Source organism: Kogia breviceps, chromosome X, assembly GCF_026419965.1.
Source record: "Kogia breviceps isolate mKogBre1 chromosome X, mKogBre1 haplotype 1, whole genome shotgun sequence".
NCBI lineage: Eukaryota > Metazoa > Chordata > Mammalia > Artiodactyla > Physeteridae > Kogia > Kogia breviceps.
Window position 1 is genome coordinate 92,527,598 of NC_081330.1, and position 27,977 is coordinate 92,555,574.

Consider the following 27,977-nt stretch of genomic DNA (forward strand, 5'->3'; position numbering starts at 1 on the left):
CGGTGCGCCTGTGCCAGAGTGGGCGTGTCTGCTTCCCAAACACCCACTGTCCCAATGGTGCACGTCTGTCCCAAGGTTGGCCCGTTCGACTTGAGTGGTGGCATGTCTTAACCAATCATCGCAGAACTAGGCCTCTTGCCACGGTGAAGCCGTGCCCGCCTCTCTACCGGATGCGGATTTCTGGTGGGTGGAAACGGAAGTGACGCTTCAGGGGCTAGCTAAGCTCTGGGAGTGTTGATATTTTCCAGTCAGTCCGGCTGACTGGGGCCAAGTTGGAAGCCCGGAAGGGAGGCGATTTAAAAACTGTCGTGCGCGGGGCAGGCCACGCTGTCCTGTTGCAGTACCCCTGCCTGCGAGTCAGAACCTCGGGGAGACAAGAGCACGACGGGACCGAGAGGAAAGGCAAGAAACAAGGGTGCCGACTTTGAAATCTGAGACAGAGGGCAGGGGAGGGCGATCGTTCGCTTCTGATTGGCTCGTGGGCATCATCGAGGACCCACGCAACCGCTTCGATTGGTTGGTGCCCTCAATTGTTGTGGCGGCTGCGAAGATTTTGCCCACGTACTTCCGAGCGAGAGGCGGGGCTGTGCCCCGGCGCGCCTGCGCAACGCCCCGGGCCCCACCCGGTAGTTCAAGAACCTGCGAGGGGGCGGGGCGAAGAGGTGCTTGTTTTGGTTCTGTTTCCTTTGAAGCCGAAGGCCGGAAGGAGCATAGCAATAAACTTGCTGGACTGGGAGAGAAGGCTACGACAAGCTTGCTGCGTGAGCCTTCATCTTGGACTTCACATCCGGGTTCTCCGGCCGGTGACCTGCGCGCTGCTGACGGTTCGAGAATCGGTGCCTCGATCTCTTTATCCGGGTCCCGGCGATCCCGTCGTGCTTCGCGCACCACTGCAGCCCCCCCTTATCCGGGTCCTCTCCCGGCGTGCCCCGCGCCGAGTTTGCTGGGGGGTACTCAGCGGTGCAGCCATGACTATTCTCCCCAAAAAGAAACCACCGCCTCCCGACGCCGATCCCACCAACGAGCCGCCGCCGCCCGGGCCGCTGCCCCCGGCGCCTCGCCGCGGCGGGGGTGTAGGCGTGGGCGGCGGCGGCACGGGTGTGGGCGGCGGCGATCGCGACCGTGACTCGGGCGTTGTTGGCGCCCGTCCTCGAGCCTCGCCACCGCCTCAGGGCCCGCTCCCGGGGCCACCGGGTGCCCTCCATCGCTGGGCGCTGGCCGTGCCGCCTGGCGCCGTGGCGGGCCCCCGGCCACAGCAGGCCTCTCCTCCTCCTTGTGGGGGCCCCGGCGGTCCTGGCGGCGGTGCCAGTGACGCGTTGGGTGCCACGGCGACTGGCGTGGGTGCGGCGGGCGTGGTGGTGGGCGTGGGCAGTGCCGTGGGCGTGGGCGGCTGCTGCTCTGGGCCGGGTCACAGCAAGCGGCGGCGTCAAGCCCCTGGGGTTGGCGCGGTTGGCGGAGCCAGTCCTGAGCGTGAGGAGGTCGGCGCAGGGTACAACAGTGAGGATGAGTATGAAGCGGCTGCAGCACGCATCGAGGCCATGGACCCCGCCACCGTCGAGCAGGTATGGGCGGGGGGTGACGGGTGACTGGGTATGGTGGACGGGATGCCCAGATTGGGTAGGGACCCAAGGAAGGCTATTTGAGATCTCTCCAAGGGGCCTTTGTCTTCTCTCTGAGCCTGGCACTCTTTTCTCTGGTAGTGGGGGTGTGAGAGAACCTCTTTCCCCCGCCAAGGACTTGGGATTAGAGGCCCCAGATAAGATGGAGGATTTAGAAGTGGGGTCTGTGGTGTCTTCTAGGGCCTGTAGTTGTCATTCTGGGCACAGGGACCTCACCGTGTAGGGCCAATAGGTAGAAACTCCCCAGGAGAGACAGGCAAGATGCCTCCTGAGAGGGGAGTCTCATGACTCTCCAAAGGACCTTGGTTTGTGTTCAGTGACTTGAGATTTCTTTTCCTCTGGGATAAGAGTCTAAGACTTCTTCTCCAGGGAATACAAGTAAGGTGGAGATCTCAGAGATATGAGTGTCTCCAAGATACCAAAACCGTTTCAGGGTTCTGAGACACTATATAGGACAATCCCCTTCTCTTAGGGGGATACACCACAGGACCATGCAGCAGTGGGGTCTGAGACTCTCTCTTCTAGAAGTCAAGGGCCTGACACACACACATACATACTCCTCTAAGATCCCCTTCCCTATGGGAATAAGGGTCAAAACCAACACCCTGGGACCAGAAAGTCTAATAGGGTACATGAGATTCACCCCCTTCTAAGTGACAAGGGTCTGTGTTTTCTTTAAGAGGTCTGAGACCTCTTTGGAGACAAGAGTCTGAATTTCTCTCTAGGAGCTTAAGCTTTTTTTAAGATCTAGACACCCCCCACCCAGCACCAGGCCTGAAGCTTTCTTCAAGAAAATCGGACTCACTGTTTCGGATACTGGAACCTAGGATTCCCCCTGCTTATGGACTGGGGCTTTCAGAGACTGGGTCTGAAGCCTTTTCAGGAAACTGATACTCCTCCATAGAGGTCTTTAGGGGACTTTTCTCCTCAGGGAGTGGTCTGAGTATTCTCTTTGGGCATCTGAGACACACTGTGCCAAGGACTCTTGAGCTTTCCTTCAAGGACAAGAGATGCATACATACCCCAGTGAGCAGTGTGTCTCTAGAGGTGAGGTCCAAGCTTCCTCCTCAAGGAACTTAAGGTACTCCTCAGGAACAGGAGGTCTCCCCTGACCAGATTTGAGCCCTGAGACCCTTCCCTTGGGACATGGGTAGAGTTCCTGGGGAATAGGGTTCCGCATCTCCCCTCATGAGTTTGAACTTTCTCTCAGCATACGTGTACCCCAGTCTTAGAGGCCTTTTGGGGGCATAAGATTTCATGCCTTGGGGACTTGAGCCTAAGCCCCCTTTCCACTTTGAACTAAGTCCTGCAGGCTGCTCATTACTCTTGGGGACATGGGTAAGGTGGGATTCTGGGGGAAAGAGTCTGAGCCTCCTCTCAGGGGCCTGAGCTTCCCTTCTGGGACAAGAGAGCCTTCACCTTAGGGAGGGGCTTGAGCTCCCCCCTTGGGTGTGAGGCTCCTCCTCCCCTCCCTTCCCCACCAACTAGGCAATCCTTTCTCACCTGGGAGAGGGACGGGAAGTCCTCCCCAATGTGGCCTGAGGCCTCCCCCATTGGACAGAAGGACCTGGATGCTTTTCACAGTCATAAGAACTCCCTACCTGAGCCTGCTCAGGCTAGGAAGTTCTCCTTACTTTCTGTGAGAAAGTTGTCAGGTATTGGGGACATGAGGACCGAGGCCTACCCTCAAGAGCTAGGAGATGTGTTGAGTCTCTCCCTGACCCAGCTATGCTTCTAATTTCCTGGATCAGGGAAATATTCTGAGCTTCCTGAATTGCTTTCAATAAGCTTTTTTCTTCCCAGAGACAGGGAAGGGGTTTGGGACATCCCTACTGCAAGAAATTCTCTACCCACATTCCTCTCCCTCTTGGTTCAGGTAAATCTTTGTATACTTCATGGGGGCCAGGGCCTGGTTTTGAGCCCCCGTTCTTGTTCCCTTTCCATGCATTACTACTTCTCCAGGCAGGATAAATCATCTGCCAGCGTGAGGACCAGGAGTTGTTTCTTCTCCCTGATTGCAGTAAAGTGTGCCTTTCGTTCTCCACAGAAACGAGGAGTCCCAGGAAGAGAGGGAAAGTCATGTGCTTCCACGGTGACTATAAAGACACCTCCTTACATCCCCTTTGCATCTCCTGGGCTAGGAGTCCCTCCCTTGTAATTGTTCCCATAAGAACATGGAAGTAAAGCTCTGTGGTTGCATGATACCTTCCCTTCCTGTCCTCCCACTTCTTGGGACAAAGGGAGGAAGAAGATGCTTCTTTTGCTTCACCTGGTTGAACTTGGGGATGAAAATAGGGGAGATTCTTCCTGCTGCCCTAGGCTTGGTCCTGAACCGTCACTGGGGGCATTTGTAACCCAGAGGCCAATTAGATCCTTGGGAAAGAGGGGAGTTGTTGAGAGGGAGCCCAGATGGTGAATCTGGTCCTTGTGACTACTCAGACTTCTTGTCTGTCCTGATGCTGTTACTGTATCTACTGCCTTTAGGAGCCCTTTTGACACCCTGGGGGTCCCAGTGCTAGGAAAGTGGTGTTGTCAGGGGTTTCCTTTCCCAGTTATGGCTACCTTGCTGAGAGTCTCCCCTACGAAAAGAAGGCTTGAGCGTTCTGAGCTTGAGGACCCCACAGAGCCTTTTGTGAAGGGTGCCCGTGTGCTGAAGTGGTGGGAGAAGGTGGACCTAGCACTGAAGGCAGGATGCCTGGGTTCTCACCCTGGCTCTGATGGGGCTTTTCTGGATGAACCAGAATAGATCTGCCTGTGCTCCCTGGGCCACAGTTTTCTCTTTGGTCAGGTAAGGAGCTGGTGAGGTACTGTTTAGCTTTGGGATTTTAGGGAGCTCACACCAAAGCCCTTTGGGCCTGAAGGTGACAGGGAACGGTAGGTGTCTTTTGAGGCAGAATTGGGTTCCTCTCCTCCCTCCCCTGCCCCTGTGTTCCCTCTCAACCATCCAAGCTTGGTGGTCAGGATAAGTGGCCTGATCAGTGTGAGGCTCAGGGTTGGCAGACAGTGATTTTTGTGGACAGCCCTGCTGTGGTGAATAAGCTTGGGGGTTGCCTGTTGGGAGACCTCTTGGATGGTTTGGAGGTAGGGTTGTGTATAGAAAAAGTTTAGGCTTTGGAGCTGGCAGGCCTGAGTTCAAATCCCAGGATCTCCTGCTTAGCTGCCAAAAGTCCACCCATACCCAAGGTTACTGAGTGTATGAATACCTGACCTGGCCCACCTTGGACCTTGGCTGATTCTTCTCTTGAAGTTTCCCCAGGATCATCTGGATTCTTCTAGGAGCCTTTGCAGCAACTGATCTTTGTTGGCAAAGACCCTTCATTTGGCTTCTAGGAACCTGCTGATTCCTCTGGTGAGGAGGCAGAGTGGTATAGCAGGAAGTGGTCTCGGTCTGGGTGGTCTGGGTTTGAGTCCTGTATCTTCTGGCAGTTCCTTTTTCTGGGCCTCAGGTTCTCCATCCATAAAATGGGTAGTGGTGAGGACGGAGGTTGTACTCATTGTTCTGAAGCTAGTTGTAATCTCTTTAATTCTCTGCTCCCTACACCCACCCATCCATTGTGAAAGTTTTGAGTGGGGCACCTTGGCTTTTGGGAGTATTCTATGAAGTTTCAAGCAGTTACCAGCTTCCCTCTCCCCAGCCAGTGCTGTAGGCCTTTGCGTGTGTGTTTTTTGTTTTCTTTTGTTGTTGTTGTTTTTACTTTTTGGCTTCACCACTCGGGATATGGGATCTTAGTTCCCTGACCAGGGATTGAACCTGCACCCCCTGCAGTGTAAGCGTGGAGTCTTAACCGCTGGGCCTCCAGGGAAGTCCCTGTGTGTGTGTTTGTTTTTTTCTTTTTTTAATTTTTATTTATTTATTTATTTTTAGCTGTGTTGGGTCTTTGTTGCGTGCGGGCTTTTTCTAGTTGCAGTGAGCAGGGGTACCCTTCGTTGTGGTGCACGGGCTTCTCATTGCAGTGGCTTCTCTTGTTGGGGAGCATGGGCTCTAGGCGCACAGGCTTCAGCAGTTGTGTCATGCAGGCTCAGTAGTTGTGGCTTGCAGGCTGTAGAGCGCAGGCTCAGTAGTTGTTGCGCACGGGCTTAGTTGCTCCGCAGCATGTGGGATCTTCCCGGACCAGGGTTCGAACCCATGTCCCCTGCATTGGCAGGCGGATTCTTAACTACTGCGCCACCAGGGAAGCCCCCTGTGTGTGTGTGTTTAACAGCTTTCTTGAGGTATAATTCACACATCATGCAGTTCACCAGTTCAAAGTGTACAATTCAGTGACTTTTAGTGTATTCACAAAGTTGTACATCCATCACCACAGTCAGTCAATTTTATTTTATTTATTTATTTATTTATTTATTTTTTCTTTGCGGTACGGGGGCCTCTCACTGTTGTGGCCTCTCCCGTTGTGGAGCACAGGCTCCGGAAAGGACGCGCAGGCTCAGCGGCCATGGCTCACGGGCCCAGCCGCTCCGCGGCACGTGGGATCCTCCCGGACCGGGGCACGAACCCATGTCCCCTGCATCGGCAGGCGGACTCTCAACCACTGCACCACCAGGGAAGCCCCCTGTGTGTGTGTTTTTAACAGTTTTCTTGAGGTATAATTCACACATCATGCAGTTCACCAGTTCAAAGTGTACAATTCAGTGACTTTTAGTGTATTCACAGAGTTGTACATCCATCACCACAATCAGTCAATTTTAGAACAGTCTTTTCACCTCAGAAGGAAACCTTGAATCATCATCATCCCCCATCCCCTCATCCGCTCTTGGCCTCTGACAACCCCTAATCTACTTTTTGTCTTGATTGATTTGTCTTTTCTGGATATTTCATATAAATGGAATCATACAACATGCAGTCCTTTGTGACTTCGTTTTTTCACTTAGCATAATGTTTTCAAGGTTCATCCATGTCGTAGCATGCATCAGGACTTTGTTTCTTTTTGTTGCAGAATAATAGAATCTTCGTTTTTTAATCCCCCCCATCCCCCGCCCCAGTGGCCTGGCAGTAGGTTTGGGGCCTTTTGCTCTTTTCCGATTCCTCTGCCTTGGAGAGCTTGTGTTAATCCTTAGCAGTGTGTCTGTCTGTTTCTCATTGGATGGGTTGCCTATGTTTAGCCCGTGGAGCAGAGCCAGTGTTCCTGGGTATTTTGGGGGAGAGAGGGGTGGTCTTGGCACCAGGCTTGCTGGGACAGAGCCGTGTAGCCCAGAATACTAAAAACCTCTTGGCCGTGGGTTCTGGGAAGACATCTGTCTATGAGCTGCCACTGCTGCTGCCATCTCCCCCTGCCTTCTCCCTGTTTCAGTGGCAACTCATTCATCAATAGACAGAGTCAGCAGCTTCCCAGGCTGGGAGGGGGGATTCCAGGCCCCTGCAGCCTTAATTCTAACCCTTTCTCTGGGGGGATTCAAACAGGGTGGATCCTGTGGGATGTGAGCATTGCCACGTTGCCTCACAGCTCACATTAGGGAGTGCTACAAGGAGGTTGTATTTGTTTCCTGTGGTTGCTGTGACAAATTGCCACAAACTGGGTGGTTTGAAACAACAGAAATTTATTCTCTCACAGTTCTGGAGGCCAGAAGTCCGAAATCAGTTTCACTGGGCCCAAAATCAAGGTGTTGGCAGGGCCACACTCACTCCACAGGCTCTATGGGAGAATCCAGTCCTCTTCCAGCTTCTGGTGGCTGCTTCCATTCCTTGGTTTTTGACCGCATCACTCTGACCTTTGCCTGCTTCTCCTCTGTGTATGGGTGGTCTCCTCTTCTGTCGATATCAGGTCTTCCTCTGCTGTTCTAAGGACAGTCGTGATTGCATTTAGGTCCTACCCAGATACTCCAAGATAATCTCCCCATCGCAAGATTCTTAACCACATTTGCAAAGATCCTCTTCCTGTAACATTTACAGGTTCCAGGGATTAGGGCCTGATGTCTTTGGGTGGTCATTATTCATCCTACTACAGGAGTGTTCTTGTTTCCCTTCCAGGGTGAAGAAGGGAACTCATTAAGTGCTCTCGTACTGGGCAAAGACCTATAATATTTGAGTCTTCCCAGTATCCCTGTTGTTGGGAGACTTGTTATCCCATTTCACAGATTGGAAAACTGTGGCTCAGAGCAGTTCATCACATGGCTAATAGTTAGTGGAGTTGGATTGAAACCTAAGTCAGTTGGGTCCCACAGCCTGCTTCAACTTCTGTTGTGCCTTTGGACCAGTAGATTGCAGTCTTGCACCTTGGATCCCCAGGTGTCAGAGAGCTTTGCCCAGCCCCTTTGTGGAGGCTCAGAGATGTGGAGGGAGTCACCCACAGGTTCAGCAGTGGGCTTGGAAGATTCAGGGTCTGGACTTTTTGTATTTTTATTTTATTTTATTTTATTTTATATATATATATATGTTTTTGCGATACGCGGGCCTCTCACTGTTGTGGCCTCTCCCGTTGTGGAGCACCGGCTCTGGACGCACAGGCTCAGTGGCCATGGCTCACGGGCCTAGCCGCTCTGCGGCATGTGGGATCTTCCCGGACCGGGGCACGAGCCTGTGTCCCCTGCATTGGCAGGTGGACTCTCAACCACTGCGCCACCAGGGAAGCCCTTATTTCTTTTATTTTTAATTTAATTTTTTGACTGTGCTGCATGGCATGTGGGATCTTAGTTCCCCAACCAGGGATTGAACCCTGCAGTGGAAGCACAGACTCTTAATCACTGGACCGCCAGGGACATCCCAGGGTCTGGATTTGACTTTCTTAGGCCTGGACATTGATGTAGCTTATGGCTGGGCCAGCTCCCACCTTTCACTCCCGCCAGCCCTTACTTCCTGGGCCATTTTCCTAAACAACTCTTAAGTTGGCACCTTCCTTGGAGGCTCCTGTCCAGCTGGGGAAAGGAAAAGACTGTGCTCTGAGCTCTTGGGACTCTAAGCTCTTTTTGGAGCCCAGGACCATGACGTCCCTGTTTTCTCCCCACAGAGGGAGAGAGAGAAGGGGTTTTAGCCAGAGCCTGCTTTAAAGGCTGCTGGTGCCAAAGGCAGTGGGTGGCTAGTGGTCTGACCTCCAGATCCAGGCCCAGATGCCAGTCTGGCTGACCCAGTACCAAAGCCTTGCTTGTGCAAGGGGAATGCTCAGGCCTTCTTCATTTTTAAGGACAAATCAGGATTTTCCCAAATGGGCTGCCAGGTACATCTCCATGCTGTGACTCATGAGGCTTCTCTTGTTGCCTTTACACTAGGCTTTGCTGGTGCCCAAACCCCAGTTCCTTTCTGCCTTTGTAAAATGAAGATAATGCTTCCTGCCACCTGAGCTGTGATAGGACAGTTAAATGAGGTCACCTTTTGCATCTGGCACCTGGCATGGCCAGGCATTTGGCTAATATGGATTCATCTTTTTTCTTGGCCCTGCCTTGCTTACTTGCCTAGTCCTATCCAGGACTTTAGCTCTGCTGAACTCATTGCTGGGCCTCTGGCATCCCTGGAGTAACAGAAGTGGTCTCTTATCCAATTAACAAGTGTTTCTGGAGGTCTTGGTGTTTTACTCCTTTACCCAGGTGGCACCTCCTCTCAAGTGCCAGCCTTAATGACTGGCCAGGTCCCTTCCTCTGTTTCACAGCACTCCTGTGTTCACCTCTGTCAAAGCCCTTGCTCACACTTCAGTGTGGACATTGTCTGTTTCCCCACCCCTCTAGCAGTTTATAAATTTATCGAGGTTGAGACCAAATTTGATTCGTTTTTCTGTCCTCATTGCCAGCCCAGGGTCTGACTTTGCAGCTGCCTGGTAAACCTTTGTTGGATGAGTAAGTAGGAGCCACTCTTGTCCTCTTTGATCCCCTGTCCCCTCTCGATCTCTTTCCCCACCATACTTGAGGGCAGGAGGTTGCTGTGTGCCCTGCTTTTTTAGAACTACTTCTTCTGTCCAGTCTGGGGTTGTAGTCATAGTTGCAGCTTCCCTGCTGAAGACCCCTCGCTAGGGCAGGCGCCATGGTGCTGGGAGATGGCTGACCCTGCAGGTCAGGGATAGGGGAACTGGCTGGAGTAGGCCAGTCCAGTGTGACAGCCTCAGGGCAGGAGGGACACCTGGACTGCTGGAATGTTGTACACAAACAAGATTTTGTGCTGTGGAAGCCCATTAAGAGCTTCCAGGTGCCTTTGTCATCTCTGGAAAGCCAGCCACACCTTCCTGGTGTGTGGGCCCTGATGGTGGGGCTACTGGCTATTCCCTTGTCACCCTCTCTTCATCCCCTCCTATCTAGCCACTCACCTGGGACTTTCTGAGGGCCTCTCAGTTGTACGTCATCTCTGTCTGTGCTGGTCTTGCCCCTTCTGTTACTGATGACCACCTCACCAGAGCGTGGTATGTTGTTTAGAAAGCCTTTTCAGGTCCTGAAGCTCCTCTGAACCTCTTGACAGCTGTTGGGCAGATCACATATCCCCCGTTTGATAGGCTGAGGCTTGGAGAGTTCAGGTAGCTTACATGAACTCATGCAACAAGTGAGTGACAGAGCTGGGGTTGGAACCCAGAGCTTTTTAACCTCTAAACCTTGTGCTTCCTACTTTGCCAGGAATTTCTCTCACCTGAGATGGCTAAAAATGGCCTGCAGAGAGGTGACCTCCTCTGTCTGATTGGCGTTAGCTCAGATCCTGTAAATCCCTAGGCTGGGTCGTGTCCCCAAGGAGCAGCCTTGGGATTTCTGGTCCCTAGGATGCGGGCTCAGGCTGGCTTCTTCTGGTGGCCAGCAGATGGCGCAAGGAGGCTGGGAAAGATCTGCTGCTTCTGGTTTGTTTTGTTTTGAGATGGAAAACATGTTGTGTTTTTTTTTGGAAAACATGTTTTAAGTGACACTTGGACATTATTTTTTAATAGATTTATTTTTTAGAGCAGTTTTAGGTTCACAGCAAAATTGAACAGGAGGTACAGGGAGTTCCCATATACCCCCTGACCCCCCACACATTCAGAGCCTCCCCCATAATCAGTGTCCCCCACCAAAGTGGTACATTTGTTACAAACATTGGACCTACATGGACACGTCATAATCACCCAAAGCCCATAGTTTACATTAGGGTTTGCTCTTAGTGTTGTACATTCTATGGGTTTGGATAAATGTATAATGATGTAACCTGTCCTCTTAACTGCAGCAGTTTTAGGCAGTTTCACTGCCCTAAACATCCTGTATGTTCCGCCTATTCATCTATCCTTTATTTATTTTATTTATTCATTCATTCATTCATTTATTTTTGGCCATGCCAGGCGGCATGCGGGATCTTAGTTCCCTGACCAGGGATTGAACCCATGCCCCCTGCAGTGGAAGCATGGAATCTCAACCACTGGATCACCAGGGAAATCCCTCTCCATTATTTTTTTTAAAAACATCTGAAAATACACACTTGTACAGATTCACTTAACCCCACACCTTTAGGGCCAGCTGTACTTTGGAATTCAGAAAAATTTCAGAATTTAGGAAAGTCACCTGGTATGTGTACTGTGTATGATGTAACACCTCCCGTGGGGTCTATAGCCACACCTCATAGTCAAACACCTGAATGTTTCTGCATAGAAATGTTTGAATATTCGCCTCTAAGTGGAATAAACGGGTTCTTGTCAACTCAGGTCAGATTGTGATGCTAAGTGAGTTAGATAAAGACTTGATTTTCAAAGCTTTTAGAAGTTTGGAATTTTTGGTAAGGCATTGTATACCTCTTATAAAGGAGGTGGTGAAGTAAAATCACTTATAATACCAACATTTAGGGATAATATTTTGTTGTGTAAAGTCTTCCCAACTTTGTGTGCATGTGTGTTTGTATACACATGCATATATGTATGTTAAATGTGTTTTATCACAAGTGAGATCATACCTTGCATATGTTTTGCCTTATACAGTATATCTTGGCATTCCCTAGCTGTATGTGGAGCTCAGGAACTAGACTCTTGCCAGTCACTCCCTCCTAAACATCTCCCCTACCCTAAGTGACTAGAGGTTCCCCAGGTGAAACTCCTCGAGGTAGAGCCAGGTTTTCCCCCCAGGCACTTGCTGGGTCTGGGCCTCTAGCTGCCTAGAGGAAGGCCCAACACTGGATTCCCAGCATGGTCGGCAGTGGTCAGAATACAGATGGGGCTTCTGCTCTCAGGGAAGCTGAGACCCCTCTGGGAGCAAGTCTGCTCACACAGTGACTGATTCCTTAAAAGAAAGGGTCTCCTCCTGCTTCACATGCACAGAGTTGTCAAGCAGGGCAGAGAACTGGACCCTGCCCATTGTCCTCTCAGCCAATCATCTGGGCCCCTTGGAAGCTCAGGGGCAGGGCCCTGGGGCGAGGGTACAGGCCTTTCCTGTTGCTGACCCCCACCTCTTCCCTCCAGCAGGAGCACTGGTTTGAAAAGGCCCTGCGAGACAAGAAGGGCTTCATCATCAAGCAGATGAAGGAGGACGGCGCCTGTCTCTTCCGGGCTGTAGGTGAGTCTCTGCCTCAGCCTTCAAGGGCCTAGGGCTGCCCCTGAGCTGTGTCCCAGTTGTCAGGAGTAACCCGTGTGACAGGGTTGGGGGCAGAGTTAGCTGGTCTTTTAGGGACTCCAGGCCCCAGCCTCAAGTCAGTATCTGGCCTCTAGCCCTCAGTCATGAGGCAGTATGGTCGTATGAGAGTAATAACAGCAATAATAGTGATAAAGAAAGTAACATTACTTAGGGACGGATTGCTCCGTCAGACACTACAGGAAACCCTTTTAATTCTCCTCCAAGCTAGGTAAGTGTAGGACTATTGCTTCCAGTTGTTAGATGAGAAAAGCATCTCAGAAATAGGGAATGACTTACCTAGGGTCAGAGAGTACATAGAACAGTCGGAAGTCGGAGTCTGGGTTAGGTTAGTCTGAGGCCTGTTAACTGCAGCACACAGCTGTCACCCTGGAATCATAGAACTTTTTTTAAACTTACACGAAAGAAGAATAGTGAACCCTCATGTACCCATCATTCATGTTCAAAATAATCGTTAACATATTGCCAGCCTTGTTTCATCACTACCCCACCCACTCTTTTTTACTCTTCTGAAATGAGTATTTTTAAAGCAAAACCCCATCATCTCATTCATAAATAATTCTGTATGTTTCTCTGACAGATAAGGGCCCTCTCTTTCTCTTTTAACATAACAAAAATGCCATTATCATACCTAACAAGATTAATAATTCCTTAATACCATCTACTGTCCAGTCTGAGCTAGACCTTTGAAGCTTCTCTGGCTCTGAATCTCTGACTGAACAAGCAATTGTGAGGTCCTGTGCTGGTGTCCAAGGGAAACTGGGAGTGTGATCTGAGCCTCCCTTTGGAGCTCTGATATCTCCCAAGGAAAAGTGCCCTCCAGTAGGAGCTTTGAGCTGGGAGTCAGAAGCCCTTTCTTCTGGTTTTCCCCCTGACTCATAACTTCCATTTTCCCATCTGTGAATGGTGTTGATTCTGAAGGGCTCGTTGAATCCCTTCTGGGTCTGCTATTCTCTTAGTCTGTGCTGACCCTTCACGTCTGTTGGTGGGCTGGACTGACTCAGGCTCCACTTCTGGCTCTACCACTGATTCTTGGTGTGCCCCTGGGCAAGCACCTCTTTTTCCCCTGAGCCTGTTTTCTCTATCTCAGGTACCTGTGTACCATGAGGCTAAAAGATGTAGTGTTATAATGGTTAAATGAGATTACTTTAGTAAACCCCTTTAGTGCCTGACTTGGTAGACTCTCATGGAACAGTAGCATTGATAAAGCTTGAATGCTATTATTAGTGGTGCCTCAGAGCCACAAATGTTTGAGTGGGTGAAAGAAAGTTAGGTGGGGTGAGTGGTTGCCTCCCTATTCTACCAAGCAGAAGAGGTTCAGGCAATGGAATCTGCTGGGCTGGGAAAAACTCCAACCTTCCTAGCCCTGTAGCTCAAGTCCATGTTCTCCCTGGGATGTTTCCTAGAGAAAGAGCTAGGTTTGGGGGCATCTTGGACCAAAGGAAGACAAAGGAAGAAGAGGTGGGGGCCCATTAGGTGTTAGGCCTGTGCCAAGACCTTAGGTTGAATGTGGGGTAAGCAAGCCTGCTGGTGGAGTGAGGGTCAGAGAATGCAGCTGGGCATCTGGGACTTGGGTGGTCTTTGAGGCAGACCTTGGGCCTGGTGAGGACCTGGCTTGGCAGTAACCCATGTCAAGAACAAAATTTAAGTGTGTGTCCATCTAGTTGTTCTCCCCAAACACTTTGTGACCCTTCCCCCTCATTGAGGCCTTCTAGTAAGGGGCCTAAGCTTACAGGAAGAGCCGACCATGACAGGTTGAAGGCCTTTCCCTATCAGCACTATGGCTACACATTTCCTCTGACTGGGCTGCCCTTGGGTTTTCTTCATAAAACCTCAGAAGCCCCACGGCCTCTCCCTGAGAAGTACATGACCCCCGGGTCTCTAGGCGTCACCTGGAGGTTTCCCTGGGGCAGAGTGCACAGGACATGTGCCTGGGAAGGGAACTTTATCCTCAAGCTTTCTGCTGCCCCTCTGCTTCCAGCCTAGCTTTGGACAGGGACAGGTGGTAGTTACCCTAGGCTCTGGTGAGAAGGGCTACAGGCTGCCACATATTGAATAGTAGAAGGACTACGTAACTGAGGGCTGGAGTTGGAGGGGGGACCAACATAGAGACCACTCTGTCGTTCCTTGACCCTGACTGATTGCTAGGCGTTCCTCAGGGTGCTTCAGGTTCACCTGCAAAATTGTGATCATTATCCCATGAGACAGGTGAGAAGATTGAGGCTCAGGAAAGGGAAGTGACATGCTCAGGGTCATTAGTGGCAGAACTGCATGGGAACCGAGAGGTGTCCAAAGGACACATTCTTTCTATGACCCTAGGGAAGCCCTAGCTTCTTAGCTTAGCTGTCAACTGGCTGGGTGACCTTGGCTTTATTCCTTGACCTCCCTGGGTCTTACTTCTTCCAACTAGGAGCCTGTGGTCCTCTACTCTTAGGATCCTGAGGCAGGTGGGTTTCTACCCTCTGTTTTACCTCTGAGGTCTGGGTGTCCCCAGTGTGAACCAATATCCACTGCTTGTGCCCAGTTCTCTTTTCCACCACCACCTGTTGGGAACTCGTGAGCATTGGCACAGGCTTGGGTGGAGTGGAATTGGGAGCCTGGGTCCCAGAGGTATCCTGTGGTCCGCCCTGCCCCTGCTGTGCTCAGATAGCCTCCTCCTGGAAACGTGAGTCTGCATCTCTCTTCCCTCTCTCTCTATGGCTTTGACTCAGCAAAAACTTCTGGCCCTGGCCCTGGTCTTGGCCTTGGCCTCGGCCTCTGTGGGCAGAGTGGCAGCCACATGTGCGTGTGTCTGCGTGGGCCTTGGGGATACAGCTGGGACTGTGCATGTTACAGTGATGGGGCCCAGAAACATTAGTGAGGCCCACTGCTCTGGACCTTTTTGGTCTTGGAACATGGACTATCAGCATTGGAGGAATGGATCTTAGATCAATTTTGACTCTTCTATAAAAGGGAAATAGGCCTTAAGAGAAAGTCAGGGCCTTGTTATCTAGGTCACCCAGCCAGTATCAGAACATTGGTGTTTGAGGTTGAAGCAGGCCAGAAGGAGACAAATCCCCTGGGCCACCATGTACACCAGCTTCTATTGACCTCTCTCTGCCCTGCCTCCTTCAGTGTTCCTATCTTTACAATGGGCATTTTATCTATCTATCTATCTATCTATCTATTTATCTATCTATTTATTTATTTATGGCTGCGTCGGGTCTTAGTTGCAGCACATGGGATCTTTCATTGTGGCGCACAGGCTCTCTAGTTGTGGCATGCAGGCTGCCCTGCGGCATGTGGGATCTTAGTTCCCTTACCAGGCATCGAACCCACATCCCTTGCATTGGAAGGCGGATTCTTAACCGCTGGACCACCAGGGAAGTCCTGCAATGGGCATTCTTGAGTAGAGGAGCAGGCATCTCAGAGACCAGGCTATTGAGAGGGCTGAGTTCTGCTGTCTCCCCTGCTGAGGGTGCAGTTGGGGTAGCTGGGGCCACAGGCCAGGTATGCACCACAGCTGCTTGACAGGCAGGTGAGGCCTTTTTTTTTGGTTCATCTCCTCAGTGGGGCCAGGGTTCCCACTGGGCCAGGAGAGAAGCAGGGAATAGAGCAGGTCCTGTCCCCCCTGCTGCTTTGTACACACATTTGTATGGTTTGTTTTTAGATTTCCCTGCACACACCAGGCTTCCTTTTCTGTCCTCGGTGGAACTCGCTGTGGCTCTTCCAGCAGGCAGGTAGGCAGGCAGGCAGGCAGCAGCCTGGTAGGGAGGTAATCCCCAGGTGCCTCTAAAACAAATTGTAGGGCCTTGTACTTAAAACTCTTTATTTATTTTAAAAAAATTATTACTATTTTTTTGGCTGCACCATGCAGTATGTGGGATCTTAGTTCCCCGACCAGGGATTGAACCCATGCCCCCCTGCAGTGGCAGCATGGAGTCTTAATCACTGGGCCTCCAATGAAGTTCCCCTTAAACTCTTTAGAGAGTCCAGGCTCTCATGTCTTGCTCTTCCACATAATTCCTCAACAAATAGTGAGTACATTTGGGGGGACCTTCCCCCAGGCAGCAGGGGAGGGAGGTCGAGACAAGTCTGTTAGAGCCATTGGCTATTCCCCCCTCCCATCAGGCCCCCTGGCAAAGGCTAGGAAGGAGGTGTGGAGGGGTCCTCAGTTTGTACAGCCTCATATCTTGTCCAGCCTTCAGTCTTTCCTGGTTGGTGGCAAGGGCATCTGCTTGTTGGATGCGATAGTTCTCTGCAGTTGTGAGGGTTGTTGTGTGGGTATTTGGCCTCAGGGAACATCTTTGGCAGGATCTGCTGGCTGTGTGCATGCACATATGCATTTCTATACTGGTGTCTCTGTATGCTCAGAGAAAGGACAGAAGTAGGGTGTGGGGAGGGAAAGTTCATGCTGACCTCTGTGGCCCTAGTGAGGGGTACAGCACCTGATATCTGTAATCTCTGCCCACTTTCAGGCCTTTCCTGCATTCCAGCTGATTCCTGCTTGTGCTGGTGGGGAAACTGAGGCAGTCAAGATCAGGCCTGGCCTAGGGAGTCAGGTGGCTAAGGTGATAGCTGGATTGGGAGTGGTGGTAACGTCACCTGGGGCATCAGTGCTTGAAGTTACCAGTTACTCCTTGAAAGCCTGGCCTCTCCTTCAACCACCCAAATGTGTGACCTTGGGCCAACTATGCCACATTTCTGTACCTCAGTATCTGTCCTGTGTAAAGTAGGGGTTTTTGGGGGTAAGAATGGAATGAGTTAGAATGTGAAAAGGCCTTGGTGGAACCAATTGTAGTATTGTACTGAGGATTTCTGAGCCCTATTTGGGTTGGGGACAGAGGTGAGGTAGTGGGGACCCTCTTCCAGCTGGACTCTGGGAGGGGAGAGCAGGTGCAGATTGCCCACAAGTGCAGTGTCAGCAAGAGGAGGAGTTTCGGTTTCTATCAAAACAAGTGCTGTGAATTCCCCTACCTCTGCAGGACCACTGGGCCCTTTCCCTCCACCTTGGACCCCACAGGGAAATCCAACTCAGCCCGTGGTTCCATGTGCCACCTTCTCGGGAGGATGAGGGCTTTGTGGAGGACAGAGGTAGGGCTGGCAAAATCAGACAAGCATCTCCTGAGTGAGGATTTCCGTGTTCTTAGCCCTGCACTGGGTGTTTTTCCTGCCTTATGTCATTCAAAAGATCCTTCTACTCTCCCTCTTTGGCAAGGTACTGTTGCTCTGTTTCCTTGGTTCAGAGATGCACATTTTCTTCCATGTTGATGATCCCCAAACTAGGGTACATCTTATAACCAGTGAGGTGGGTATCCCCCCTCCCAAAAGCTGTGATTAAATACATGTACCGTAGAGAAGGTGGTATTTTACATTTTATAGATAAGTAGAAAAGGTCATAATTTGCCCACACGTAAGGAACTCATTTTGTGAGGCCTGTTTGGTTGCTAAAGATTTGAACTACAGGCACAGAATGTAGGCTTGTGGACCTTTGGATTCAGCAAAGGTAGAGAACCAGTTCTGCCTTCATGAGGAGGGACAACCTAGACTTCGAGTTTGGGGCTTTCCTCTGGCTGATGAAGTGCAACAGAAATGAGGAAGGGCTTAATGAGTGGTTCCGGTGACATTCTAGCTGACTTGTGGGTGGCTAGCTATCTGAAGAAGTCATCGTCCTCCTTATGACAAACGGAGCCCTGTCTCTTGAACACCTAGTATGCTTTAGGTGTTCGGCAGACCATCCCCTGTAGTCTTAACAAAGCCCCATGAGAGGAAGAGGAGTTACTATCCCCCACTTTATGGATAAGGACATTGCGGCCCAGAGTGGTTAAAGGCCTTTTCCAGTGCCACATAGCTAGGAGGCAGAAGAGCCTTTCTGTCAGGCAAAGGAGTCAGTGACAGGACAATGGGGGGACCCTCATGGGAAGATTCTCCCCCAACTCCCTTCCCTGTCCACAGTCTCCCCTCTTTCCTCCAACTTCTTGCATCTGGCATCTAGGTCGGGTAGATCTACCTCCCAGGCCTGGAAGTACCTGTTGACCCTTCCCTAGGAACGTCTCAGCCACCTGCCTGAGCCTGACAGACCAACCCCTATTTTTTAACCCCTTCACTTCTATCTCAGTTCCTGTTTACTGCAGCTGCTGACAGCACTGCCTCTTTGGCACCCCAAGTTTATTCTACAGAAATAGCTCCTCGGGCAGCTCCGGCAGCCACAGCGGGTTCTGTGGTCCTGGCTTCTAAGAAAGGCAGCGGCAGGGGGCCCCCAGCCTGTGCACAGGGCATGTGACTTGCTGGAAGTGCCGCTGGGGGGTGGGGCAGGGGAGAGTGTGGCCACAGAACCCACATCCTTGTTTACATCGGTGAAGGGACTACCCCTTCCCGCCTTCACAGCCCCAACTCCCCATCCCTCTCAGGTCTCTGCACCTCCAGGAGGACGTGAGACAGGCATGGGCCCCGTTTTCTATCTCAGAGTGGCCTGTTTCTCCTTATCTCACATAACCCTCCAGGGAAGGAAGGGGAGGGCAGCGAAGGCATTCTTCTGGCGATTCTTCACAGAGGTAGACTGGCTGTCATGGAAGAACTCTGCATTGTTCCCTGCGGGACCTGCCCCTGCCCCTGCCCCTGCCCCAGTCCCAGTGCCCCAGGGGGATCCCGTCAGAGCTGCGGTCCTCTGGGGAGACAAAGGGAAATTCCCTCTTCGTCTTAGCCAGTGGACATAAGGAGTGCCTCATCTTCAAGCCCACTTTAATTTCTCAGGGAGAAGGCTCCCTGGCTCCCCCAGCCTTCCCATCCACTTAGCAAACTGTTCCCAATTTCTTGCACTGCATCAGGCTCTGAGCTGGGGTGGACTTGGATGTGAACTGCCCTCTGCCCTCAGTGGGAACCCAGTGTGATAAGGCAGATGAAGTCTGTATGCACCTTTGATAAATCTGGTGATAGAGGTGCTCTGGAGGGTGGGGAACTGTTTTAAGAATACATTACTATTTGACAAGTAGGTAGACAAGGAGGATGGAAATAATGTCTTGAAAAGGGAATGGCGTGTTTGAACATCCTTAAGTGAGGCTGAGGGAGCCTAGTTCTTATTGTGACCAAAACCCTATAATGCCTGGACCATTTGGGCCACAGGCTGCCTTTCCTGAATTAAGCTTAAGTTAGGTGCATACGTGTCTTATCTCTCTTACAGACTACATGCTTCTTGCGGATAGGGGCAGGATTTTACTCACCTCTGTCACCTCCACGGTACTGCACGTTCAGGCCCCACTACAGGAAAGGGGGCTCTGAGTGACTGCTCTGTCCCAAACCCAGTGCTAGTCACTTCACACCTGTTATCTCATTAATCCCACGAGAGGCCTGCCAGGAAGTCATCCAGCTCCATCCCATTTTACATGCGAGGCATATGAAGGTCAGGACACTTGGGTCATTTGCCTCTGGTCATTTTGCTCACTAGTACCTAGCAGAATTGGGCTTAGAGCCCAGTTGTTTTTTCTTTTCCTTTCCTTTCCTTTTTTTTAACCTTATAAAGACCATACTGACTCCTGAGAGTCAGGAAACTGAATTCTAGAGTTGAATCTGTCACAGACTTGACTTCTGTGTGACCTTGGTCAAGCCACAAACTCCCCGAGCCTCTGTTTTCTCATGTGAAAAGTGAAGGGGGGGGGTGTATGTGGAATTGAAGGTGCTTAAGGCCACTTAGGGGTTTAAAATATTTGTTGACAAAATCATCTTCCCAAGAGGCCTGTGGTTGTGTCCCTCTTACCTGTACTCTTGTTCTTAAAGACTGTCCCTGCCTGCCTCTTTTTTCATGACCCTATTCCAGCCCACAAGGCCAAGAACTCTCCATGCCTTAGGGTAGGAAAGGGCATTTCCCTGGCCCCTAGCCCTCCACCCCCAAGGATGTTCTGTGACTCAGAACTCTTCTTTGGTGGCAGCTCTGACCCCAGCCTCTCCTTCTGTCCCCGCAGCTGACCAGGTGTATGGAGACCAGGACATGCATGAGGTTGTGCGAAAGCACTGCATGGACTATCTGGTGAGACCTTGCAGAGACCTTGGGGTGGGGGCAGAGTGGGAGGATCTCTTCTCCACATAGAGCTTGCTCCTCTGATCTATTCTGCAGATGAAGAATGCCGACTACTTCTCTAACTATGTCACAGAGGACTTTACCACCTACATCAACCGGAAGCGGAAAAACAACTGCCATGGCAACCACATTGAGATGCAGGCCATGGCAGAGATGTACAACCGGCCCGTGGAGGTGTACCAGTACAGCACAGGTACTTCTGTGGTGTTGGTGAGCGACTGATCACGCCTGGCCCGAGCCTGCCCCACCCAGCCCATTGTGGATGCTCCCTCCTTCTCTTTCTCTGCAGAACCCATCAACACATTCCATGGGATCCATCAAAATGAGGATGAACCCATCCGTGTCAGCTACCATCGGAATATCCACTACAATTCAGTGGTGAATCCTAACAAGGCCACCATTGGTGTGGGGCTGGGCCTGCCATCATTCAAACCGGGGGTAAGCAGGTCCCCGTGCCCAGAATGGATGCTGGATATAGAGACCAGAAATCTCTGTTGGAGTTTCAGTTTTGCCCCTAGCCCACAAAAATATCCTGTCCCCTCTCTGAGTCGCCCGTAAGGTCTCACCTCTGTGAAGTTAGGAAGTTACCCAAGGTGATCTCTCAGGGCTCATTCTGTGGTCTTGGTTTGCCTGTCTGAGCTGGCTCACCCATCTTTTGTGCCTGTTAAGGGTTGGCATTTTGGGGTATGGAGTCACACTTGGGAACTGTGAGCCAGGGCTTGGTCTGGGTGTCTTGGCACCCACATGGATCCTCCTCCGAACCTCAGCAGGTACAGACAGCTGTGGTCACAGAGACTTGGAGTGTAGGCCTGGCCCCACCACTTATACTGGCTTGGGACCTAAGGCAGATTGTACAAGTAATTTGACTGGCAGCTTGGCCGATACAGAAAGTGCCTAACACTGGGCCTGGTGCCTAGTAGGTGCTCAGAAGGTGGCAGTACATTTTCTCAGCACACACTGACAGATTCTGATTCTCTGTCTCATAAACAGTTGTCTGCTGGGGATTTTGATATCTTCTATTCAGGTTTCACTTCCTACAAACAGAAAGTGCTCCTGCCTCATTTTAGGAAACATACCCTAACACCAACACACCCTCTAACATAAAGGTTTTTAGGTTTTGTTTTTAAAATTTTTAATCTCAGAACAGTTTTAGATTTATGTAATTATTGTGATTATAGAATTCTCATATACCCTCCTATGATTAACATATTAGCATAGTGTATTTGTCACACTTAATGAACCAATATTGATATATTAACTAAAGACCATATTTCTGTGCCAGTTTCTCTGAATTTCCTTGTTTTTGATCTGTTTACAGACTGTAGTTTTGCCTTTTCTAGAATGTCATATAATTGGAATCAAACAGTATGTAGTTTTTTCAATGGCTTCTTTCAAGTAACACTGTACACTTAAGAGTCATCTGTGACTTTCTGTGGTTTGATCACGTGTATCTTTTCTTTTTCCTTTTGTTAAAAATGTGAGTGCCCTAATTTTTTTTAGTAGACTTGTTTAGAATAGTTTTAGATTTACAGAAAAATTGAGAAGATAGTACAGAGTTCCCATATACCCTCCTCCCCCTTGCGCACATTTTTGCTATTATTCACATATCAGATGACTGTGATACATTTGTTACAATATATGAACCAATATTAACACATCATTATTAACTAAAGTCACAATATCTCCTTAGGCTCCCTTGTCTATGATGGTTTCTCACACTTTCGTGTTTTTGGTGACCTTGACAGTTTGAGGAGTACTGGTCAGCTATATTGTAGGATGTTTCTCTTTTGGAATTTGTCTGATGTTTTTCTCGTGATTAGACTGGGGCTCTGGGTTTCAGGGAGGAGGATCACAGTGGTAAAGTGCCGTTCTCATCACATCATATCAGCACTGTGTACTGTGAACGTGATTTATAACTGTTGATGTCGACCTTGATCATCTGGCAGAAGTAGTGTTCATCAAGTTTTCTCCACTGTAAAATTACTCTTCCCCCACACCACCCCCTTTTCCATGCTGTACTGTTTGGAAGGAAGTCATTTACAGCCCACACTTAAGAAGTGGGGTTAGAGAATTCCCTGGCAGTCCAGTGGTTAGGACTCCACGCTTTAACTGCTGAGGGCCCGGCTTCAGTCCCTGGTTGGGGAACTAAGATCCCACAAGGCACGCAACACAGCCAAAAAAAAAAAGGAGGGGTTATACTCCCCATTTCCTTTAGAGCAGAGTATCTACATAAATTATTTGGAATTCTTCTGCAAGGGAGATTTGTCTCTTATCCTCCGTTATTAATTTATTCAATCATTTATATCATTGTGGACGGATGGGTATATCTTTAATACTTTTACACTTTGGGTTATAATCCAATACTATTTTTATTTTGATGCTCAAATTGTTCCAATTTTGGCTATTGTGAGCTCTTTTTGTTGGTTCTTGCGTCTCTGACATACCCTCATCATTGTGGTGGTGTCGTTTGGGAGCTGGGGGTGTTTCTTGGTTTGTTCGTTTTTGTTTTATTTATTTATTTATTTTAATTAATTTATTCATTTTTGGCTGTGTTGGGTCTTCGTTGCTGCACGCGGGCTTTCTCTAGTTGTGGCAAGCGGGGGCTCCTCTTCGTTGCGGTGCACGGGCTTCTCATTGCAGTGGCTTCTCTTGTTACGGAGCGGCTCTAGGCACACGGACTTCAGTAGCTGTGGCACGCAAGCTCAGTAGTTGTGGCTCGCAGGCTCAATAGTTGTGGCGCACGGGCTTAGTTGCCCCGTGGCATGTGGGATCTTCCCAGACCAGGGCTAGAACCCGTGTCCCCTGCATTGGCAGGCGATTCTTAACCACTGTGCCACCAGGGAAGTCCCTGTTTTATTTTGTTTTGAATACTTACTTTCTGGCACTACAAGGTGCTCCAGGCTCACCTTGTATATTTCCTGCCCCATTCCTAGAACCAGCCATTTCTCCAAGGAGTCCTAGTTCCTTTTATTGGAGAATGTTATTAGAAACCAGCATCTGGGTGCTGAGTTTGCTCCTTGCTATCGGGGTATCCTTGTTTCTAGGTCCTTTCAGCTGACAAAGCAAGGAAGTATATGTGTATATACTAACCTGTGTGTATACACATATCTAGAAATATTTCTATATGTAACCATCTGTATCTACATGAAGCTATAGTTCTTACTAATATCTTTAACTGATGGGTACCTTGTTGTTATTTTAAATTTGCAGTTCCTAACGACAAATGGTGTTGAGCTTTTTTTTTTTTTTTTTTTTTTCTGTACGCGGGCCTCTCACTGTTGTGGCCTCTCCTGTTGTGGAGCACAGGCTCCGGACGCGCAGGCTCAGTGGCCATGGCTCACAGGCCCAGCCCCTCCACGGCATGTGGGATCCTCCCGGACTGGGGCATGAACCCGTATCCCCTGCATCGGCAGGCGGACTCTCAACCACTGCTCCACTAGGGAAGCCCAGCATCTTTTCATGTGCTTATTTGCCATCTGTATATCTTCTTTGAAGTTGTGTGTTTAGATTTTTTCCCCATTTTTTAATTGGCTTATTCTAACAGAGTTTTACATTCTTTTTGGACTGTTATCCATGGGTAAAAAATTACATTTTACATCATTACTTAGTGCATGCACACATTGGTGTGTGGTGTGTATATGTGCATTAAAATAAGTTTCACTGAACAATACTTCACATTTATTCCCTGGGATATGCACTGATACTTTTCATTATTCCATTTTTAAAAATCTTATGTCTCACAGCCTGACAAAGAACACTCTCACACAGTGTTCCACAACTCACAGCACCTCACACCATGCTGACACTGTTCTCTTGTCCAGTTAAATGCCCCAGTACTCCCTCTACCCTGTGCACACAGAGCTCACTTCTCAGGTGATCTTTTCTCCTTGTCCCATCTGGGCATAGGTGAGGAAGGCCTCAACAACTGAGTCGTCACTGGGTGAGGCTTCTTTAAATTCTAGCCCTGGCTGGAGAGCACCTGACTGCCCCAGACTTAGTACTTCAGTTGAGGTGTCTTGGGGTTGGGAGCAGAGCTTCTGAGTATAGGAGTTTGGAATGACACGTCCCACAACCCAAGCCTGCCTTCCCCCAGTCCCTGATGAATAGCCAGCCTGCCCAGGGGGTTGCTTAGTAAGAGTACCTGCCTTTGTGTCTCCTCTCTTCCGGGCCTGTGGGCCCACCTCCCTGAGCCAGTTCTGGCTCTTGGCCAGAGTTCAGAGTGTCAGCCCACATCACTGTTCCTCCCCCACTCCTTGCAGTTTGCAGAGCAGTCCCTGATGAAGAATGCCATAAAAACATCGGAGGAGTCGTGGATTGAACAGCAGATGCTGGAAGACAAGAAGCGGGCCACAGACTGGGAGGCCACAAATGAGGCCATTGAGGAGCAGGTGGCTCGGGAGTCCTACCTGCAGTGGCTGAGGGATCAGGAGAAACAGGCTCGCCAAGTCCGTGGCCCCAGCCAGGTGGGTCCTGGGGTTTGTCACTAGCCTGGCTAAGAACCTGTTAATTCCCACGTTCTGCCCACAAACAGGCAGAAAATAAACTAAGCAATTTTGGCATCTGGGAGAGAAGGAAGCTCCCAGCCCCGTCTGTACCTCATCTTGGCCTTAGTCTTGGCATCGTGCCTTAGAACTCTCAACGCCTGTGCAGAACTAGCTCTTTTAAGGAGTGAGGGAGGGCAGCCACTGGTGGCGACATGCAGGTTCATGGATAGTTTCAGAGGGACAGGCTTTTGCTGAATGTTCTTGTGTGGCAGGCTCTGTGCTGAGGATGTAAAATCAGGTCTGGCCCACTCCACCCTCAGTGATTCTGTCTGTTAAGGGAAACACATGCATCAGTGGGACCCTTGACCCTGGCTGGGAGACCATTGAAGGTGAGGGCTCTGGTCAGTCTCCACACAGAAAGGTTGAATTTTTAGGGCAGGGAGTGGGGCATGACAGCCAGGCATTTGAGGAATCACAAGGAGTTTAGAGTGATTAATAGACATTGGCAAGAGCTGAGTAATTCGTTGAGCAAATACTTATTGCAGGTCTATGCCAGGCACTGTTCTCAGTGTATAGGGGTATATTGGTGAGCCGGGCAGTCCCAGATACTTGTACTTGTGGTACTTACATTTATGCAGAGTGGAACAAAATAAACATAATGAATAAATTAATTGAGAGGCGGTATGGATGAAAGATGTAGAGCAGGATAAAGGGGATGAGTAGGACTGAGTGGGGCTGGGAGTTCACAGTATTAAATAGCATGGTCAGGATTGGCCTCAGAGCAGGTGAGATTTGAGCAAAAGCTTGCAGAGGTGAGGGGATTAAGTGCCTATGCCAGGGAAGGCAGAGGGCCAGCTAGAGCAAAGGCCCTGAAGTAAGTACACACCTGGTGTGATTCAGAAGCAGCCTGGAGGCCATTGTGGCAGAACAGAATGTAGTAGTAGGTGGAGTCGGAAGGCGGTGGGGCCAGATTGGAAGGGGCTTGTGGGCTGTGGTGAAAACTTTGGCTTTTTTTCTGAATGAGGCAGAAGCCATGAGAGGGTTGTGAGCAGAGAAAGAGTGGGATCTGACTTAGGATTTAACAGGATCCTCCTGACTGCTGAGTGTAGAATGGAGTCTAGGGGGTAAGGGTGAAAGCAGGGGACCAACAAGGAGAAGGCTACTGTAGCAGTTCTGGTGACTGACAACAGTGCTGGCAAGGGAGGGGGTGAGAAGGGGATAGATTCTGGATCTACTTTGAAGGTGGAGGTAAGAGGTTTCCTGTCAGATTGGCTGTAAGGGTGTGAGAGGGGCTTTGAAAGAGCTTACCTTCACCCTGTGGTCCATTGTGTGACCAGGAATGGTGGTGGCCTATGTAGAAGCTATATCATAGCCAGGATCCTGGGAGGGAGCGAGCCCTTTGGGGATGGGGCAGAGGAGGGTTGCAACTGGTATTGGTTCTTACCTCCTCCTCCGTCCTCACTGCAGCCCCGGAAAGCCAGCGCCACGTGCAGCTCTGCCACAGCAGCAGCCTCCAGTGGTCTGGAGGAGTGGACCAGCCGGTCCCCAAGGCAGCGGAGTTCAGCCTCGTCACCCGAGCACCCTGAGCTGCATGCCGAGCTGGGCATCAAGCCCCCTTCCCCAGGCACTGTCTTAGCTCTTGCCAAACCTCCTTCACCCTGTGCACCAGGTCAGTGACTTGCTGAGAGGGAGCATGCAGGGGTCAGGAGGTCCTGCCTAGGTCCTGAGCCCTGCCTCTGACTGTCCATCTGCCCCAGGTACGAGCAGCCAGTTCTCGACAGGGGCCGACCGGGCAACTTCTCCCCTCGTGTCCCTCTACCCTGCTCTGGAGTGCCGGGCCCTCATTCAGCAGATGTCCCCCTCTGCCTTTGGTAAGCCTCCTCTGTCTAGGGTCCAGGGGCCAGCTGGGAGTTGGGGAGAGATGGAAGAACCAGCTAGTCCTGCAAAGGGGGCTTCTTGGGCCTCTGGCCATCTCCCCAGGAAAAGAGAATTTTTCAGGTCCAAGAGTCTGTCCCAGAGGTGGATCTGAGTGGGGTTTTGTAGGCCCAGAGGAGTCTTGTCCTTAGAGAAAAGAGTGATGGGGGCCTGAATGGGATCTCTCCAGAGCCAGGGATCAGCAAAGGGCAAGGAGAAGGCAGGCTTTAAAGTGCTCTGTCATCCTTTTTCCCTTCCTCTTGCCCAGCAGGCCTGAACGACTGGGATGATGATGAGATCCTAGCGTCGGTGCTGGCAGTGTCCCAACAGGAATACCTAGACAGTATGAAGAAAAACAAAGTGCACAGAGACCCACCCCCAGACAAGAGTTGATGGAGACCCAGAGACTGGAGACCATCTCCCAACCCCCACACTCCTGCCCTCTGGTGCCACCCCACCTTCTTTGGCTTTCTTCCCTCTTGCCTTCTTCCTTCTTCCCTCTCTCCCCTCCTTTCACTCCTCCCCACTTCCCTCTGGCTAGCCCACCCCTGCGCACCCTCTCATCACTGCTACCACCATCATCACCTGTCTCTTCGCCAGCTGATGTGTCCTGTTGCTCCCTGCACAGCACCATCCCTGCATTCCACAGGGGACTCGGGCAAGGGTGCTGCAGGTAGGCGAGAGGCACACAGAGACAAACCAGCTGGCAGCCAGGCAGCCCCTGAGGAGAGACATTCAGACAGAGGAAAGTCTCCCTGTCCCCGATTCCTTTCAAGATCAGAAACTTTTCACCCCACCACAAGTGATGCTGGGGAGGTGGGAGGAAGAAGTGGGAAAATCCCCTGCCCAGTACCCCCAAGAATGTCTGAGCCTTCAATGTTGATCTTTTACTTTATTAAAATATACTTTTATCTTATAAAATCAGCCAATCAAAAAGTGATGTAGACAACAGCACTGGCTCTATGAAAGTGGCATCTCTCTGGTTTGGGGGTTAGGCAGGCCACGGGGCACGAAGATGTGATTGATGTCCCTGGCCTCCAGCTCTGTGGAGGTGGGCAGGGTCTAGTGTGAGCCAGGGTGGGGTGGGAGGGCAGGGGGGGCAGGTGTCAAGTGGGCTTTGGACAATGAGACTCTGACCTTGCTGCATTCCTTATGCTTCCACCACCACCACCAGTCTTTTTGGAATCTCGGGGTGGGGGGCACCTTTGAGGATCATGGCCGCCGCCCAGGATTTGAGTGTGGGGGGTGGGAGCAGCCTTGGCAGATGGGGCACCCATGCCCTGCAGGTGTCAGCAAGATCCGCCATCTGTAATGTCCTTGGCACAATAAAACCAAATGTCAGTTTCCCCTGAGCGCCTCTGTTCTGTGTGGGACGGGGTGGGTGAGCCTCTGATCAGAGGTGGTGATGGCACAGACCTT

The 27,977-nt window shown here is 50.6% G+C and overlaps 1 protein-coding gene across 5 annotated transcripts; it reads left to right on the forward strand.

The window, feature by feature from the left end:
* Positions 1–444: 444 nt before the first annotated feature.
* On the forward strand, positions 445–27,904 carry OTUD5 (OTU deubiquitinase 5). 5 transcript variants are annotated; one of them, XM_067023204.1, is made up of 10 exons: positions 666–997; positions 1,078–1,562; positions 11,939–12,032; positions 20,045–20,109; positions 20,197–20,353; positions 20,450–20,598; positions 24,420–24,623; positions 26,112–26,313; positions 26,402–26,515; positions 26,830–27,904. In XM_067023204.1, exons 2-10 carry the CDS (start codon positions 1,539–1,541, stop codon positions 26,949–26,951), a joined length of 1,131 nt encoding a protein of 376 aa, XP_066879305.1. In that variant the 5' UTR covers positions 666–997; positions 1,078–1,538; the 3' UTR covers positions 26,952–27,904. The 5 variants fall into 5 exon arrangements, with proteins under 5 accessions (XP_058907408.1, XP_066879305.1, XP_058907409.1 ...); XM_059051425.2 differs by having other exon boundaries at positions 445–1,562; positions 26,827–27,904; XM_059051426.2 differs by having other exon boundaries at positions 873–1,562.
* Positions 27,905–27,977: the final 73 nt, after the last annotated feature.